General features: G+C 32.9%; 1 protein-coding gene across 5 annotated transcripts in view; it reads right to left on the reverse strand.

The window, feature by feature from the left end:
• RAP1GDS1 (Rap1 GTPase-GDP dissociation stimulator 1) overlaps window positions 1-18,344 on the reverse strand; it is a 135,031-nt gene that overhangs the window by 20,231 nt on the left and 96,456 nt on the right. For all 5 annotated transcript variants that reach the window (XM_079153820.1, XM_079153822.1, XM_079153819.1 and 2 more), the window contains 4 exons: window positions 15,427-15,555; window positions 10,879-11,004; window positions 2,663-2,806; window positions 2,086-2,217 (listed from right to left, as the gene is read on the reverse strand). In XM_079153820.1, the coding sequence (XP_079009946.1) occupies window positions 2,086-2,217; window positions 2,663-2,806; window positions 10,879-11,004; window positions 15,427-15,555 (531 nt within the window). The remainder of the gene's footprint in view (window positions 1-2,085; window positions 2,218-2,662; window positions 2,807-10,878; window positions 11,005-15,426; window positions 15,556-18,344) is intronic.

Consider the following 18,344-nt stretch of genomic DNA (forward strand, 5'->3'; position numbering starts at 1 on the left):
TTTTTAAAATAAGAAAAATCCCTTGTTTAGAGGCTGATCATATATCAGAAGTAGAAACTGCATGCTCAAAGCACCCCATTCGTGAACAGTTTTAGTGTTAGTTTCAGTAGTCAACTTTTATCATGGCTTGATACTTACATTATTTTTTAGTGATTTTTTTCAAACATTTACAAAACAGATTATAATGAACCAGTATTTATTCCACATTTAGCTTTAATAATCATCAATATTTTTACCAGTCCTCTTAACACCATCATTAAGGAGTTATTCTCAAAAACAAGAGAAAATAATAAGATGTCTGCCACTATAATATACAGGTATTCCCTAATTCAAAAATTCAAAATCTGAAATACTCAAAAATCCAAAAGTTTGGGTGTACTGTCATAATGCCATTTGTAAAAAACAAAATTCTACAATAGATCTCAGGTGATGGATCACAGTCAAAATGCAAGTACACTAAAGTTATTGTTGTAAAATTACGTTCAGGCTATGCAGGAAATATAAATAAATTTCATGTTTAGACTTGGGCCCTGTCACCAAGATATGCCATTATATAATGCAAATATTTCAAAAATCTGAAAAAATCTAAAATATGAAAATCTAAAATGTTAGCTAGGGGATACTCAACCTGTTTTGTATACCAACAGTTCATACTAGAATAAAATCAAACTAAAGAGAAAACTGTGTTTCCTAGACAAGGTACAAGTTTCTAGAATGAATATCAGAGTGCCAGATTTCAATAGTCATAGATCTGGGGCCTCTGAAATACCATTAAAATAAACATTCTACACTAAATCAGGATTATTCATACTAAAGTTTTATAGGCATAAGAGTATAAAGTAGGGCTCAATAGCCAGAGGATGAATACTCCGATTATTTAAGCCCCAAATTAAATCACCAGGCACAAAAGCATATCCCGTTCACATCAGATGCACACCAGAACAGGACTTAAGTTTACTAAGCTTTGATATGCAAAGTATTCAAAAGAAGCACTACATTATTATTTGTGATATTTTAACTATTAGAAATTAATTAAATTAAATAAAATATGTAATTTGTTGTGAAAGTCACCATAAGTATCTGACTTCTGAAGAATTAAGGAAGCAACACACACACATTTTTGAACTGTTATAGTTTTAGTACCTGTGATAGTTAAGCAAAAATTCTAAAAATGCAGAACACCTCAACATCTCTAGCAATTACAGAAATGCAAGTTAAAACTACAGTGAGATTTCATCTCACTCCAGTCAGAATGGCAACTATCAAGAATACAAGTAACAATAAATGTTGGTGAAGATGTGGGGAAAAGGTTAGCTCGTACATTGCTGGTGGGACTGCAAATTGGTGCAACCACTCTGGAAAGCAGTGTAGAGATTCTTTACAAAACTTGGAATGGAACCACCATTTGACCCAGTTATCCCACTCCTCAGTTTATACCCAAAGGACTTAAAATCAGCATGCCACGGTGACCCAGCCACATCGATGTTTACAGCAGCTCAACTCGCAAAGCCATGCTATGGAACCAACCTTGGTGCCCTTCAGCAGATGAGTGGATAAAGAAAATGTGGTGTGTGTGTGTGTGTGTGTGTGCGCGCGCGCGCAATGGAATATTACTAAGCCATGAAGAAGAATGGAATGATGGCATTTGCTGGTAAATGGATGGAACTGGAGAATATCAAGCTAAGTGAAATTAGCCAATCCCAAAAAACCAAAGGCTGAATGTTCTCTCTCATATGCAGATGCTAACCCAAAATAGGTGAGGGAGGTAGAGAAGTTGTTCACTGGATTAGCCAAAGGGGAATGAAGGGAAGGGAAGGGAGGAGGGAGGAGAATAGGAAGACAGTAGAATGAATTGGTCATAACTTTCCTATATTTTTACATGAATACACGACCAGTGTAACTCCACAACATGAACAATCACAGAAATGGGAAGTTATCTCCATATATGTATAATATATCCAAATACATTCTACTATCATGTATAACTAAAGAGAACAAATAAAAATTTTTTAAAAAAACTTATTTTTCATAACTAAAGAAATATGTAGAACATCTGCTTTACAAAGGAAGAACTAATATGTTTACCATTTCTGGCAAAATTTGCAATTGCCAATGCTCCAGCAAGCTGTAGCTGGTGGTTATTTGAAGGAATCCAAGAAAGCACCCTTTGGAACACATTGCCTTTTCCTCCTTCAAACAGTTTCTGCATGGATTCATCTGGGCATAAGTACAATAAATAGTTAAACAAGAGAAATATAATTACGAGTAACAAATCCATATCCCTAAGTAAATATCTCACTGGGACATTACAAACCTGGCGAACTATTAAATTCATAATGGGAAAAGCAATGACTGTTTTTTATAAGCTTTAAGAGTTTAGAATTTTCCTAGTACAAGTTCTGTAGCCATATGCTTTCATTCCTTTGATGCCACAGCACTCTCTTTATGACAGCTCTTCATATGTTGGAACATGGCAAAGATTCCTCTTTTTCTGGTTCATCGTCTCTAGTACTTTCCATGAGGTGTTAGGTTTCAAAATCATCACTTCAACAGGAAGTGAGAGAGGAAAATGAGAAAATGCCTAGTAATTATATCTACAGAAGAAACTTAATACACTTACAGATTCTGGCACCCATATTCTTTGACGTAAATTACAACTCACCTCCAAGAAGTAACAACACCATGAGATCGGAGGCAGTTTTGAGCTCAGCAATGTCATCTTCCTTGTCACTATCCACCTTCTGCTGAACGATCTCTAGGAGGCACTCCACAAGGCCTGCTTCCACCAGCTGTAGTTTAATAGCGTCTAAAGAACGATGAGAACAAAAACCACAATTTTAGATGGAACAGGAGCTTTAGTACCGGCAATCCATTATGAAGAACTGTAGCAACTCAGGGAAATGCAGAATTTAGAGAAAACAGCATTCCAGATTTGAGTTTCAGAATGAAACATCTGACAGTACAGTTTAATTACACAAAAACTATAGCTCATTTCTCCATTTGAAATTTATCCTTTCACAATGTCTCATAGCACCTAAAGGAATCAATTCTCAGCCTTAAAGGCAATCTCACTCTACTATTATTCTAGATATTAGCTTATATTTAAAAGGCAATACTATAAATTACGTATTACATATATACCTATTTACATAAACTTAAAATACCCCCACCAATGGGATGTTAAAACCAAGCTACTGAAACGTAAACATTAATAAATTTTAACCTATATCACAAGTATGCTTCATATTTGTATAGTGCTAATTTTCTAGGGCAATTTATAACAATGAATTTTAAAGTCACATTTTTAAAAGGACTTTGGATTTTCACTAATTTAAGGTATCTCTGGGTTGTGAGTATATAGTGATTCATTATACTAAATTTTACTTCTGAATGTACTTTAAAATATTCATAATAAAAGTTGAAAGAAAAAATAACTTTGAAGCTCTCTAATGGTTAAACAATAAGGTATTTTAGAAACAATTTATAGCGCAATTACACTAAAAAACTTCATAGAAAATTCCAGAAAAATCAAATTTTTTATATTCCTAATGTTATTTTTTTTTTCTTTTTTGATTGGAGCCCAATAATCATACACAGTAGTTGGGTTCATCCTGACAAACTCATACATGCATGGAAATAGATTTCAGTTCATGTTCCCTCTTTCCCTTCTCTTCTTCCATTCTCCTTCCTCTACTCTACTTGACTTCCTTTTGCTCTTCTGTTAATTTATACTTGACTGGTTCTTTATAATATCCTATATTTCTCTTTCCCTTTATTTTATTCTAGCTTCTGCATATGAGGAAAAAAAATTTGACTTCTGAGTTTCTGAGTTTGGCTTGTTTCACTTAGCAAGACATTCTCCACTTCCATCCATTTATCAGAAAATGCCATAATTTCATTATTTTTTATGGCTGGGTAGAACTCCATTGTACATATACACCACAATTTCTTAATCCATTCGTCTATTGATGGGCATCTGGGTTGATTCATAGTTTAGCTCTTGTGAATTGTGCTCTATAAACACTGAGGAGGCTCTATTGCTGTAGTATGTGAACTTTTTACATCCCTAATGCTTTAAATATCCTTGCCTTATAGCACTTTCAATGAAGATGTTGTATTTGGATCCATATCCATCTCCTGTTAAGAGGAGATATACCTTATCAATCTTTGTTTTTAGCCTAAACTGGCTTATTTAAATGCTTTGAAATTGACATTTCTTAACCCATTAAATTCCAAATTTTAAATTCCACAATATATTTTCAAATATTAAAGTTATCATAAGTGGTATATTTGTTGCTCAATATAAGTTTGAGCTGGGCCTGTTAATGCATGACTGTAATAATCCCAGGAATTACTTGGGAGGCTGAGGCAGGAGGATTGCAAGTTTGAGGCTTGCCTCAACTTGTCAGTTGAGCAAGACTCTGTCTCAAAAAAATATAAAGGGCTGAGGATAAAGCCCAGTGGTACAGAGCCCCTGGGTTCAATCCCCAGTACCAAAACAAAACAAAACCACCATCAACAACAACAACAACAAAAAACCAAACCCAGAAAATAAGCAACCATGCCCCAAACTCTTGAAAACCTTCAAACAACATCGACTTAAGTTTTTATAGGTGTTCCACATCTAGGACAATGGGACAAAATGGATTAAGATAAATGCCATTTGGCCTTAGAAATACATTTGCAAAGAATTTTTTAAATTTAAATTTTATTTTTTAGTCCTTGGTTTCCTTAAGCTGTATATGCTCACATTACAGAATCAATTTCAGCTTCTCATTTGGAAGAAACAAAGACATAAACATTTATACTTAAGACACATATAAACTTAAGACTTTCCTTGTTGGCAATTTTAACATACAAAAATATAGTTTTTTACTATCACCAGGAAGATCAATTTTCTCTTGAATATTGTCTCACAACACATAGAATATTCATTCTGGAATACTTTTTTAAAGGTATACTTGTACTGTGCCATGTAAAAAGTAGGGCGTTTCCTTGGTTACACAATGCTAGGGCTAGAAATGTGTAGCAAACAGAATTGAAAACCATCATTTAAAAAAGAAGTCTTAAAAATACTAAAAACCTTGAACTATACAAATCCCAACCTGTGATTATTATTCTTTGTATACCAGGGAAACCACAATGATATGCAAAGGTTTATCCAGAAACAAGTTTTCAAAGTTATCACTTCACGCACTACACCATTATAAAATGGAGGTAATGGTGGAGGAGAAAACAAACAAACAAATAAGAAACTCTGATTTCCATGCATGTCTAAGTTTGGTGGAATGAACCCAATTACACATAAAACCATATAGAACTGATTAAAAAAATAAAAATATTGTTATTCTCAAATACTGCAAGGAAAGTTACAGGTAACTGGCATAAAATGGACTGAAGGTGGGGCAGTTGGTTTTATGCCACAGAATTACCTATAATTCCTATAATTCCATCAATCTGGGAGGATTTCAAGTTCGAGATCAGCCTCAGCAACTTAGTAAGGCCTTAAGCAACTCAGGGAGACCCTGTCCCAGAATAAAAAATAAAAAGGACTGGGAATGTGGCTCAGTGGTTAAGAGCCTTTAGTTCAATCCTTGGTACCAGCAAACAAATAAGCAAGCAAACAAAAAGTTTATGATAAAGTTTTCATTTTTCAGAACCATCAAATGACATCAAAAACAAATTTATTCCTGAAGAATAAGATCTAAGGCAATTAGAAAATGTACAATGTGTCAAGATTAAAGACCACAGATCTTTATTCTTACAGTTTGACTGTAATCATGAATATATTTAGAAGGCTCAAACTGCCTTAATTAGGACCAGCAAGGTGTTCTGACAAAGTAGAAAGCCCAGCACATTTATCATCACCATTCTGTCCAAGGACACCATGCATGTGTATGAATGCACACATGTATTATATATGCAAATATATTAAATGACTTTTTAAATTATGAAAAAATCCAAAAATGCAGAAGAGTGCAGAAAATATAAATGTTAAGTATAATAAATAATTGGTGAATTACCATGCATCTACCATCTAGAGCAAGAAATTCATTGCCAACAATCTAGAAAGTCCCTCTCTGCATTTCCCTTTCTGATCACAAGCATCTCCCTTCATTCTCTGAAATCACTACCTGGGATGATATGATAATCGCTTCTATATTTTTTTACTGGCTCACCATATAAAGTATCATTTCTGAAAACTGGTTTTGTTGCACTTTATGTTGAATTTCACATAAGCCAAATTTTACTTTTTCAGCACTGGCTTTCTCCTTTCAATATTATGAGATTCATACATGTTAATGGTTCTCGCTGTCTTCATTCCTTTTCATAATGATTTTTCCATTATTTTAATATCCTGTGATTTACTATCATTCTACCTTTAATGGATATGAGTTGGTTCCAATTATTTTGTTATTATAAATAATGTTGCTTGAATATTCTGGTGCATATACACACAGGTTTCTTGGTTTATTTCTAAGAGTGGAATTGCTGGGTCACAGGGGTGAATAGCTCCAACTTCAGTAGGTATTAATTTCAGAATTGTACCATTTACACTTCCTCTGGCACTTAATGGTTGTTCCCAGTGCTCCACACCTTCACCAACACCTAGAATATCATTCTTCCCAATAGATCAAGTGATATTTTATAGTGTTTTTGTTTTGCATTTCCTGATTACTGTGAGATTTGGGCGTATTTTCCCCCAGTTTTCATATTTTTATTAATGATTTGTGGGAGTTTTTAAATACATTTTATTAGAATAAAGTTTTGCTATTGTTATCGAGTAAAACCAGTTCTGCCAACACATTCTCTTCCCATAATTTTGGCTATTCCTGACCTTTGGGAATTTTGGGCTACAACTGCACTAAATCGACATATATCATTAGAACATTTGAAGCTTCAAATCTATGAAAGTGTTTGTTTTCCATTTTTTAGCTCTTTTTATTTATCTCAATGCTTTCCTACAGTTTCCTCCCAGAGATCTTGCAAGTCTTTTGTCAGTTCATTCTTAGGTGCTTTATTTTTCATACCATGGTGAACATTTTATTTTAAACACTTTATTTCTGGGTTTTGCTGGCATATAGAAATAGTTTTGTTTTGACTTTTTTTTTTTTTTTTTGGTCAGAAAATTTACCTGAATTTTAATTTAAAAAATTGACCAACAGCTTCTTTTAAATTGAACATTTATAACGTTCATTTACCCTTTACTGGGTAATTCTTCAACACAATATTGAATAGAAGAAGTGGGACTCATATTCCTCTCTTCCAATCTCAAAGGGAATGTTTTTTATTTAACCATTGATAATTTTTCCGTAAGTTTCTTGTAGCTATTCTTTTTAGGGTGAAGAAATCCTTTCCTAGTAATGGTTTGCTAAGAGTTCTTAAAAATTGTAAAGGGATAATGTTAGCAAATTCTTTTTTCTTTCAATCTGAGATAAAATCCTTTCTCCACTATAATTAAGGTGATGAATTATATTGGCTGAATTTTGAATATCAAATTGTTTTACACTTTCAGAATAAATGCAATTTGGCATGATTAACTTTTAAATGTATTCTTAAAGTTGATTTGCTAAAGTTTCAAGAAGAATTCTGGTGTATGTTCAGGATGTGATTGGCCTTTAATTTTTATTCTTGCATTATCTTTTTGGGGATTAAGTATAAAGGTCTCACTAGCTTCACTAAAATAAACTTGGTAAGTATATTTGTTTTTCCTACTATCTGGTGGAATTTAAGATAAAATTATTCAGTTTTTCTATTTTTTGTTTGTGTCATCCATACTTTAAAATGTACTGGGTCAATTTTTTCATAATGCCCATTTAATATCTGCAAGATCTGTTGTAAGATCTCCTTTTGCATTCTTGATTTTGGTTATTTGTGCTTTCTCTTTTTTCCCCTCACTGATCTTACTGTAGGGATTTACCAATTTTATTGTCTTTTCAGATTCAACTTTGGCAATTTGATGCTTGAAGTGCATTGCATGTTTTCTAATTTATTAATTGTAGCTCTTTATATTCCCTTCCTTCGGTTGTACTGGGTTTGTTTTCCCCTAAATGCTTCAAATGAATAGTAAGCTCACTGACTTTAGCTTTCCTCCTTTTCTAACATGTATTTATTTTATTTAATTAAAAATTTTTTAGTTGTAGCTGGACGTAATACCTTTATTTATTATTTTTATGTAGTGCTGAGGATGGAATGCAGTGCCTCACATGGTCCAGGCAAGTGCTCTACCACTGAGCTACAACCCCTGCCCGATCTAACATGCACTTAAAGCACATATTTCTAATTTAAATTTCCAAGTATAGCTTTATGGGCATCATATCAGATTTGAGACATATGGTATTTTAATTTTCATTAGAAAAATTTCTGATTCCTTTTTTTTTTTTTTTTGTTATTGGGGATTGAATTCAGGGGCATTTGACCACTGAGCCACACTTCTCCAGTCCTATTTTGCATTTTATTTAGAGATAGGGTCTCAGTGTCTTAGCACCTTGATTTTGCTGAGACTGGCTTTTAATATTTCATCCTTCTGCCTCAGTCTCCTGGGCTGCTGGATTACAGGTGTGCAGCACCATGCCCAGCTTCTGATTTCTATGATGATTCTTCTTTGACCTCTGAAGTATTAGAAATATATTTCTTAATATTAATGCAGACACTTTGTACACACTTAGGTCACAGAAACTTTCCACGCATCCTTCTATTAGATAAGTGGTTTCATATTATTTTTATTAAAAACTAGTTTGGTAGTCACCTTAGAAAATGAAATCATGGAATAATCAGAGTAACAAACAGTATCTTCCAGATAATGCATGGATCTTAGACTATAATTCCTTTCACTTCTTGCCTGATTTATATGCCCATTCTGTGGTATATTTTAAATTATGCACTATACATTTTAAACCTCACAATTAAATTAATTGCTTTTTTTTTTTTGAAAAAATGTTGGTCTTCATCTCCTGTGCATGTGTCATTTTTCGCTTTATAATTTTCTTTAGTGAGGGTATGGTAGTAAACTGAATTTTTAAATCTGAACACTTTATATTGCCTTCACTTTGGGAGAGTACTTTCATTGAGTTTAGAATTCCAGGTTGGCATTTATTTTCTTTTACTATATAGAACATACTGTCCCACTGTCGTCTTGCATTGCTGTTGTTGAGAAGTTAGCTGTCAAGCTGTTGCTTCTCTTAAGGAAATTTGTTTATTTTTTTTCCCCTGGTTAATTTTAAGATTTTGTCCTTTGTTTTCTGCATTTTTACTTTGATGCAACCTATATGTGAATTCATTTTTCATTTTATTCATTTTTTATTTTATATTTTATTGCTATGGTTTGAATGTCCCCACCAAAACTCATGTTGAAATTTAATCCCCATTGTATTAAGAGGGTACAGACTTGATTTGACTATGGTATTTGGAGGTAGAATCTTTGGGAGGTGATTAAGGTTAAATGAAGCCACAAGGGTGGGTATATAATCAAATGGGATTGTGGATTTTTAAGAATGAGAGTGTTTTTCCTTGCCATGTGAAAATTTCCCTGCAGAAAATTTGTACTAGTAAGAACCTCTCCAGGTAAATTTGCCCAATCTTGAACATTACAGTCTTCAGAACTTTGAGCTGGACAAACATTAATTCTTTATAAATTACTGTTTGTGGTATTTAATCACAGCAACAGAAAACTGACTAAGATTACTGTTTGTGGCATTTAATCACAGCAACAGAAAACAGACTAAGATTAATCTCATGGGCTTTTTGAATCTTTGACATCTTACAAAATTTCTGATATATCTTCTGCCTCTGCAGCCCTCACCCCCAAATTCTACACTCCTTCTGGGACTCTAAATAAATGTTCATGAAAAGTTCTCTACCTCTTCTTTTATGTAAACTGGATCTCCTTTTCTTTATATTTCATTCTGAATTCCCTTCCAATCTATCTTAGTTCACTGATTCTCTAATTCTAATTCACCTATATCTAATCTGCTGGTAAACCCATCAATTAGGTTCTTCTTCTTTTTAAAAAACATTTTTTAGTTGTAGATGGACACAATATCTTTATTTTGTTTATTTAATTTTTTAATGTGGTTCTGGGGATTAAACCCAGTGCCTTACTTGTGCTAGGCAAGTGCTCTACCACTGAGCCACAACCCCAGCCCCCACCAATTAGGTTCTTAATTTTGGTTGGATTTTTCAAATCAGCAATTTTCATTTGTTTCTTTTCAAAACTGCCATGTCATATGTTTTAAAAAGTTTCCAGTTTCCTTCCTTCTAAATTTTTAAGCTTGCCTTCAGTTCACTGAACATGGGCACATCTGTTTTGAATCAATGTCTAATAATTCTGTCTGGAGATTTGCTGCTGGTGCCTGGCTCCTTGTTAGTTCTTGCTTACAGTCTCATCTCCTCATGTGTCAGGTCCTCTTTAATTCTGTGCTAGATGTTGTATTTGAAAAATTGTTATAAGGAATTTTTTGTTTCCTCTGATTCACTCATTCCTACAGTGCATCACAGAAGATTTTTTTTGCTCAAAAACGAGTGGTTTACCAATATCCTCATTGTTGGCTGGCCTGGGACTCCAACTTTTATTCCCTTTGCCATAGAAGGATACAGAAATGAAGGTTAGCCTTTCAGCTGCCTTTTCCGGATTAGAACAAGAAAGTGTTAACTACGGAGACCTCTTTACTTAAATTTTTAAAAATCAAAGGATTTTGGAAGATAGCTTTCACCAATATAGATACAGTTATGGGGTAGATAATGTAGCTGAAGTTAGAGATACCTAAATAAAATGTAGTATATCAATAATAACACAGGGAAGGGTTTTGAATTAAAGAACTAGCAACTAAAACTTCAAAAATTCTACATGATCGAAAGTCAAGAGGTGTATTTTCTCACCATTTTCTGCCAATGGAGCAAGAACTTCAAAAATCATTTCTCTCTTATCATGTTCTATTTGTTTCTTGAAGAGTTTTACCAGCTCTTCAGCAATGTTGGTACTAGCAAACTGTTCTTTACTTGACTCTGAAAAACAAAGGAAAAAAAATTTAGAATAAAGAAAGTGAAACCCAGAAATTTGTTTCCTGTTACTGTTAATACTTGGTCATTTTGTACTACTACTAACTATAAGCACACTTCAAATACAGGCACAATCAGAGGACCTTGAAAAAGAAAAATTGTCTAAGGCTCTAGAGAAAATATTCTGACTCAATTATATTTGAGGCTGTAAAAAATGTTCACTAGCACAATAAAAGTAATACAGCAACAACAAAATAATTGAGTCATAAATTATTTCAGAATAATATAGTGTCATATTATTCATAGTGTCAAGGCTTTCAGTTGAAAAACTGTTCAAAACAGATTATATGTCACAGAATTAAGGGTGACACTGTCTTATTTTTACTCTTATTAAAGTAGTATGTTTTTGCACTGGTCCTGTTGTTAATACCATTTTTTTTTTTTTTTTTTTTTTGGTGGTGTTGGGGATTGAACCCAGGACCTTGTGCATGCAAGGCAAACACTCTACCAACTGAGCTATATCCCCAGTCCTGCTTTTCATTTTTTTTTGTTGTTTTCTTCTGGGGGTGGAGGGAGGTTCATGGTGCTGAGAATGGACCTTGCAATGCTAGACAAGCACTCTATGAGCTATGCCCCCCAACTCTATGACTACTATTTAAATTCCAATTATTCACAAGTAGTGGGAGATCTCATTCCTCATTCCCTCTTCCTCTTCAATAAGTTCAATCTAGACCCTTACTCTGGAATTTCACCATCAGTCAGTATTTAAATATGTAAATTTCTCACATAGAAAAATTAAAAACACCTTCCCTCCCTATATCCCACTTTCTTCATCAACTATATCCAATATAATTTTTTTAAAAAGTAAATCTCATTCACTTTTGCAAACAGTTTGATACCATTGTATGCATACATTGCCTGTACTTTCTTAATTCACATGCATTCCTAAGTACTAGAGTCACTTTTTGTCAGAAAAATTTCTAATAAAAATGATAAATCACAGAAATTTGTGTGGTTTTGCTCACTAATATATAGTAGTTTAAAGATAAAATGAAAAATAATTGACATGTAAGATTTATTTCACAACTGAAGGGAGAAAAGAAAATGCAACTCTGCCTTATGAAGCCTCATAAATTTGGTGGGATTAAAGATATTTCCATTTTGGGACCTACAAAGAAGAATGCATCAACAGAGAGATGGCATCTGATGCTACAGAAGGGAAGCAGATTGTCTAGGGTCAGTCAGAACTAGGAATGTAAGAAAGCAAAGGACCAAGTGTCAAGGAACAGGAATTTATAGAGGTCTGGTGGAAAAGAGACTGCAGAGTGTAGAGTATGCCAGCTAACATGGATTTAGATATATTTACCCAGTACAGCAGGGATAACAGCAAGGTAAGCAAAGTTGAATTTACAATTGTTTACTTACCTGTTACCTCCCCTGCCCAGGGAAGCCCAATGCATGCTAGCAATACTCTACCACTAACCTATATTCCCAGCCCCTGTGCTGTTTTGGGAGGCCCAGAATATTTTTCCTTATTCATTTGTCTAATCAAAACTTCCATTCCCAGTTGCTTCTAACATTATTGTGATGTATTTATCTGTGCATTCATATTTCCATTCATTTAACAAATAATACGCTCCAAGCACTATCCAGTAAGATATACAAAATAAGACTGGAAAGTAATTTATAAGAGGTGGATGGTTGAAAACTTTGGCTATCTCAAATAGTATTAATGTCTAAAAAGGATTGGTAAACAGGAAATATGGGGCAAATATTTCTGCTTATTTCTGGGCTTTTTGCTTTTGGCAAATCTTTCACTTTTTTCTCAAGAATAAGATGACTAGATTCAATACTGAATTATTCCCCCCTCTTTTTACTCTTCTAACATTACTTTCGTAACAATCTCTGAAATCCACAGGGCTCAGTAAAAACAGTGCTTAGAAAGTACAGGCTGCTAGCATGGTACAGATTATAGAACTTTACCATCAACTTGCAAGTATGTATTTTCTCAACAAAATTTTTATAAATTCTTAAACTTGATCATTGAGAATTTTTTATCTATCCAATAAAATTTTAAATGACTAATTACTTTCAGCCTGAATAAAGCAAATGTTTTAGTAATATCTGTAACAGATAAGCTACACATATAGTAAAAATAATTACACAGGAAAATATATAAGAAGTGAAAGAAGTGATAGTATTTGAAGTGTCACTTAAAGATTCCTTGTATGAGAATTCACATTTTTTAAATATAAAAAGATCACACATCTAGAGTATTAGAGTACAAAATACTGTTGTTCAAATGATTTCGCATAATAGGAATGCTATATTTTTCAAAGGCCAAATAGTAATCCACTGTTATAAAAATCAATTTAGGATTGTGACCAATATGCTAAAAAAATAGAAAATAAACTATTGAAATGCACTGAATACAGTGAAGATAAGTACTGTTTAGTTCCAGGTGTGTTTATGTAATAAGTGGTGAAATAAAATGCATTTCTTATTGTGGGCCAAAATCCAAAAACTGAAAAATATTGCCCTAATATAAGTAATTTACAATATGGATTTCTCTGCTGCTCTTTGAGAAGTGTTAATATTTTATATTTGTATTATAATGTCAACACAGTAACAGCTAAATCAATATTTCTATATTGAATGATTTAAGGTTCAAATATGCAAGATATTTGTGTAATTTTGATTAGAAAACACTAATTGCCTTTTAAAATGTGCCTCCCAGAAGGAAGTTCTCTATTATATAAGCATGAATTCATATTACTAATCAATATGACTAATTACTAGTAAGTCATATATTAAATACATTACTGAGTTAATTGTAAGAATCAGGTCCTATTTACTTCATAGGACCACTAAAGGTGAATGAGGTTTAATACAGATTCAGGATCCTCCTTTATTATAAAGTGCAGGACTCTTACAAGTAAATTTTCTCAAGTCCCACCCTCTTTCATGGTAATATATTCATTTCTCTAAAGGAGGTATAGTAATCAGTAAACCCTTCTCCTTGACTCTGACTGGAATAAAACAGTTTACTGGAATACAGTGAACCAACAACCTAACTCTCTTTGCATGAAATTAAGCAGATATCTGAATAGTTCCTGAGGTTGAAGCATTTACAAAATTCAGATATTATACAACTAGGAAGAATCAAATAAACCTCAGCAAGCAACTAGAATTGTATAATCTCTAATACAACATAGTCTATTCAAGGATTATAATCATTTCCTTAATTAGTACTAACCTTTTCTTAAGGTTAGGAGAGATAAACATCAGCCTTTGTTTTCTTCCATGTACTCCTAAAACTTTAAAGGGAAAGGGACCTTCACAAGGTGAAGGATGACTTTGCTATAGAGTTTATTTTCTAAAGCATCACTGTCCAATAGACATACAATCCATTTTAAAAATGTAACCACATATGCAAATTAAAATTTCCTTATAGATACAGTAAAAAAGTAAAGGAAAATAGGCAAGATTAGTGGCTATTATACTGATTAGTGCTATTCTAGAAACTACTTATCCTAAAATGTAAAAGTAAAGGACCTACACTCTTTGAGCCTGATGAAACTGAAGGCAAATTAAGAGAGATGTTTATATTTTTGGTACACAGACTGACACTGTTGGTATGGGATTACAGCATGATATCTGATTTATTTCTACCAACTATATTGGACAAACTTCTACAACCCATTTAAATAATGCAAAATAAGTGTGAAACACTGAATGAATGTTCTTTCCTTTTTGGTTTCACTTGAATGGTAGGGGGAAATGTGTTAATCAGGCTAATATAAAAAAGAAAGAAGAAATAAACAGTGAAAAAAAGAAATATTTACAAATATTCAAATATGACCACTGGAAAAAAAATGATTTTTTAAAAATCTCTGGTAAATAATTCCTATTTTTTTAAATTGACATAAAAGCAAAAATATAGTACTAAAATAAAGACTTCAATGTGTCGTGTACAGGGACATGAGCTTTGAGTTAGAAAAATCAACAGTGTCTTGGTGCTTTTATTTACAAAATGGGGATAATTAGCAAAATTGCTAAATTTATTTGTTATACTACTATATTTAGCTATGACAAAACATTAACAGTTTCCCTATGCCCATAATACAGGATTTACTATGAACATGGAAGTGGAGTAGACTCAAACTAAATTTGTCATTTTTTTGCCAAGTTGTGGGAAGGAAAGAGAAAGGGAAGGGAGAGAAAGCAAACAAAGAAAGGAGAAAAAAAATACATAAACAATACCATCATAAGATCTAATTAGATCTTTTTTAAAAAAACATGGAAGGTAGTATTTCAAAAGTTTAAAACAATATAATCTAAGTGGATTTCAGGCTCTTAACATTTAAATAAACAAGTATAAGTGCATTAATAAGTTCATGACATTTGTGGTTCATGACTCAGACTTACCAAGTTCTGCTAAATTTCCAAAAGCAACAAGACACATTTCTGTAAGAGCTGCATTGTGGCAGTGGATACCCAGTAATTTCACTAAGGTAGGGATAACACCCATATTGATAAGCTGAGCTTGAAGGGAATCTGTAAAAAATAAAAAAGAAAGAAAAAAAAAAAAAGGAAGAAAACTGTTCACATATCAAATGAACATTAGTAAGAAGAAAGTACCAGTTATTCTCCTTAAACTCAATGCAATTGCAATTGCAGTAAAGGAAAATGAAGTCCATTCATATGATTGACTAGACATTTAAAACACAGTTCAGAAGGGTTGAATTCTGAATCTTTTCAATGACCAAAATAAATTTAGAAATGAAAATAATTTAAAGAATATATCATTTTTTTTTTAAAGAGGGTCTTATACCTTTAACGATCAGGATTTTATGATATATAAATAAACATTACCATTGACTTTTAAAAGGTTAGACAATGTAACATTTGCATTACAGGAAGCCACAGAATATATGAAAATCCTAAGAAAAATAGCAAGTTTAGTAAAGACCAAGAAAGGAGACAAAAATCTTTAACATTCTTTAAATAGTTTCTTTATAGAAAAAAAAGGAAATTATATAATACATAAAATGATTTAAGTATTTACAAGCAGAATGTTCCTTGATGACTGCTAGAAAGGAATGTAGTTTTAACAAGGCAAAAATGTTTTTCTTTTCAAAGCTTTATTTAATTATAATGACAGATCATCTCAGTAAAAGAGATGGTTTGAGAAGTGATGAGAATGAGGTCAACATGACCTTGTCATTAGCTTGCCTGCATTTTCTAAGCAGCAAATTGATTTTAAAGTTCTAAATATGCCTTGAATTTCCGCAATAATTCTTCATGGACTTAGAATACCTGCAGCGAGCTTGAAGGTACATTAGCCAAAATGAAAACCAAAAGCACTGCCTCTTAGGATAAGCTAAAGAAAGACATGTAAACATTTGTACGTTTATGCAAAACACTATATTAGTGTCAATAACTGGTTCATCCAAAGACATAAGAATATTCTTTCAAGGTTTTCTTTTTCTTTTCAAAATTATATGCCATTTTCAAGCTAATAATTTTCTCCAAATTCTCTTAAGTTACCTATTTGAAATCTAAAGATAACACTGTTTCCTACAAAACACGTTTTCCTCATAGCACAAATCCTTGACAGGGTATGCTTGCTAATCTCTATTACACTCTATAGTTCTTGACCTGTAGATAAGGAAGTGGGTAGGTGATTACCAGAAAAGAACACAAAGGCAGGGTTGAGCTGTCTCACATGCCAGCTGATTACTTGTCTGGTGGACTCTGCTGTTGACTCTTCCTGGCTTTTACAGTGAGGTATGAAGAAATAGCCAAGAGAGGCTTGCTGCCCCTGAAAACTGGTGAGTGGGTAATTACAGATAATTATGTGGTTTGGTTTTGGGGGCCCATCTATACTAGAAAGGAGCTATTACCAAAGCAAGAATATAAGATAAAACTGAGAAAAAAGGAACGTTACATTTAAAGTTCAAATAATCTAATAAAATACTTTTAAATTCTGTAATGGAATTATAAAGTTTATTCTAAATGGAGATTTTAAAAGACTATATATTTAAATGATTTATTTTTAAACTTCTGATATAAATTTTTTTTCCTAAACATACGAGAGCAATCAACAGATGGTTCACAACACTTACAGGCAAAGTACTTATGTTACAGTGGTATACTTGTATGTCATATAGGCAGAATACTTGGCATTATGATTATAATTTTATAATGGTCATGCACCAAGGAGCTTTCCAAGTTAGAAATTACTTTGATTACTTACCAGTAGAGTTCTTTATTAGAGGATCACCTCTGAATATCCTTGTTCTTTAGCAGTGTATTTATTTTTTTTTAATTCATTTTGACTAGCTTGTCAAATACTGCAGAGCTGCTGAATTATTAAAATTTCAGGTATGTAAGCGTGAGCACTAGCGCATGCATTGAGTGTGAGTCAAACTCTGCTCTATGTCTGCATATACGTAAGCATCACACACCCCCTCAGTACTGTTGGTACAAACTATAAAAATCCAACAGTCCAGGGACTTCAGAGGAGTAACACATTTGTGAAGGAGATAAGAGGAGAATGCCACTTAGAAGATGATGTTCTTCATGTTCTCCTAACTTGGAATCTCCATCACTTTCTTGGACTGCTTTTAAAATGCTATAAATTTTTATTCCAGGAAAAAGAGGGGCAAAAATTTAAGAAATGTTGCAGAGCTTAACCAAGTCTTTGGCATACAAATTGCACCCATAATATCTGAAATTACAGATCAGGAAAAGTAGCATAGTCAAATGGCAAATGATGTGAATTGCCATAATTCATGAAAATCACATTACTTCTTGAAAATGTATTTTAAAACTACTAAGGAGCTAAATCAACTATATACTCACAAACAACACACATACCACACACAAGAGAAAAATATATAGTCATCCAATTGGACAGATTCATTTTGGACCAATTGAGTGCTTTCTTTTGTATCTATTTCTATGATAATAACTAGAACAATAATTCTACTCAAACAACTCTAAAATTTGTTCACACTGTACTCAAGAAATTCTTGGATAATGAAGGCCCACAGAAGGGGGAGAAAAAGACCTTTACCCAAATAGGTTGATATAAATTTTATGTATTAAAAAAAATCCTAAAACATGGTTCTCAAAGCGGGACCCCTGAAATCTTTTAAAGGATCACCAAGTCCAAATTCTTTTTATAAAATTACCAGGACATTGCCTTTTCCACTATATTGACATTTGCATTGATGGGGTAAAAAAAAAATGGTAGATACAACTGCTGGCTCTGTAGCCAGAACCCAGGCAGTGACACCACGTTGTATAAACAGTTGTATTCTTCACCGTAACACACTATA

Source organism: Sciurus vulgaris, assembly GCF_902686455.1.
Source record: "Sciurus vulgaris genome assembly, chromosome: 9".
Lineage (NCBI taxonomy): Eukaryota > Metazoa > Chordata > Mammalia > Rodentia > Sciuridae > Sciurus > Sciurus vulgaris.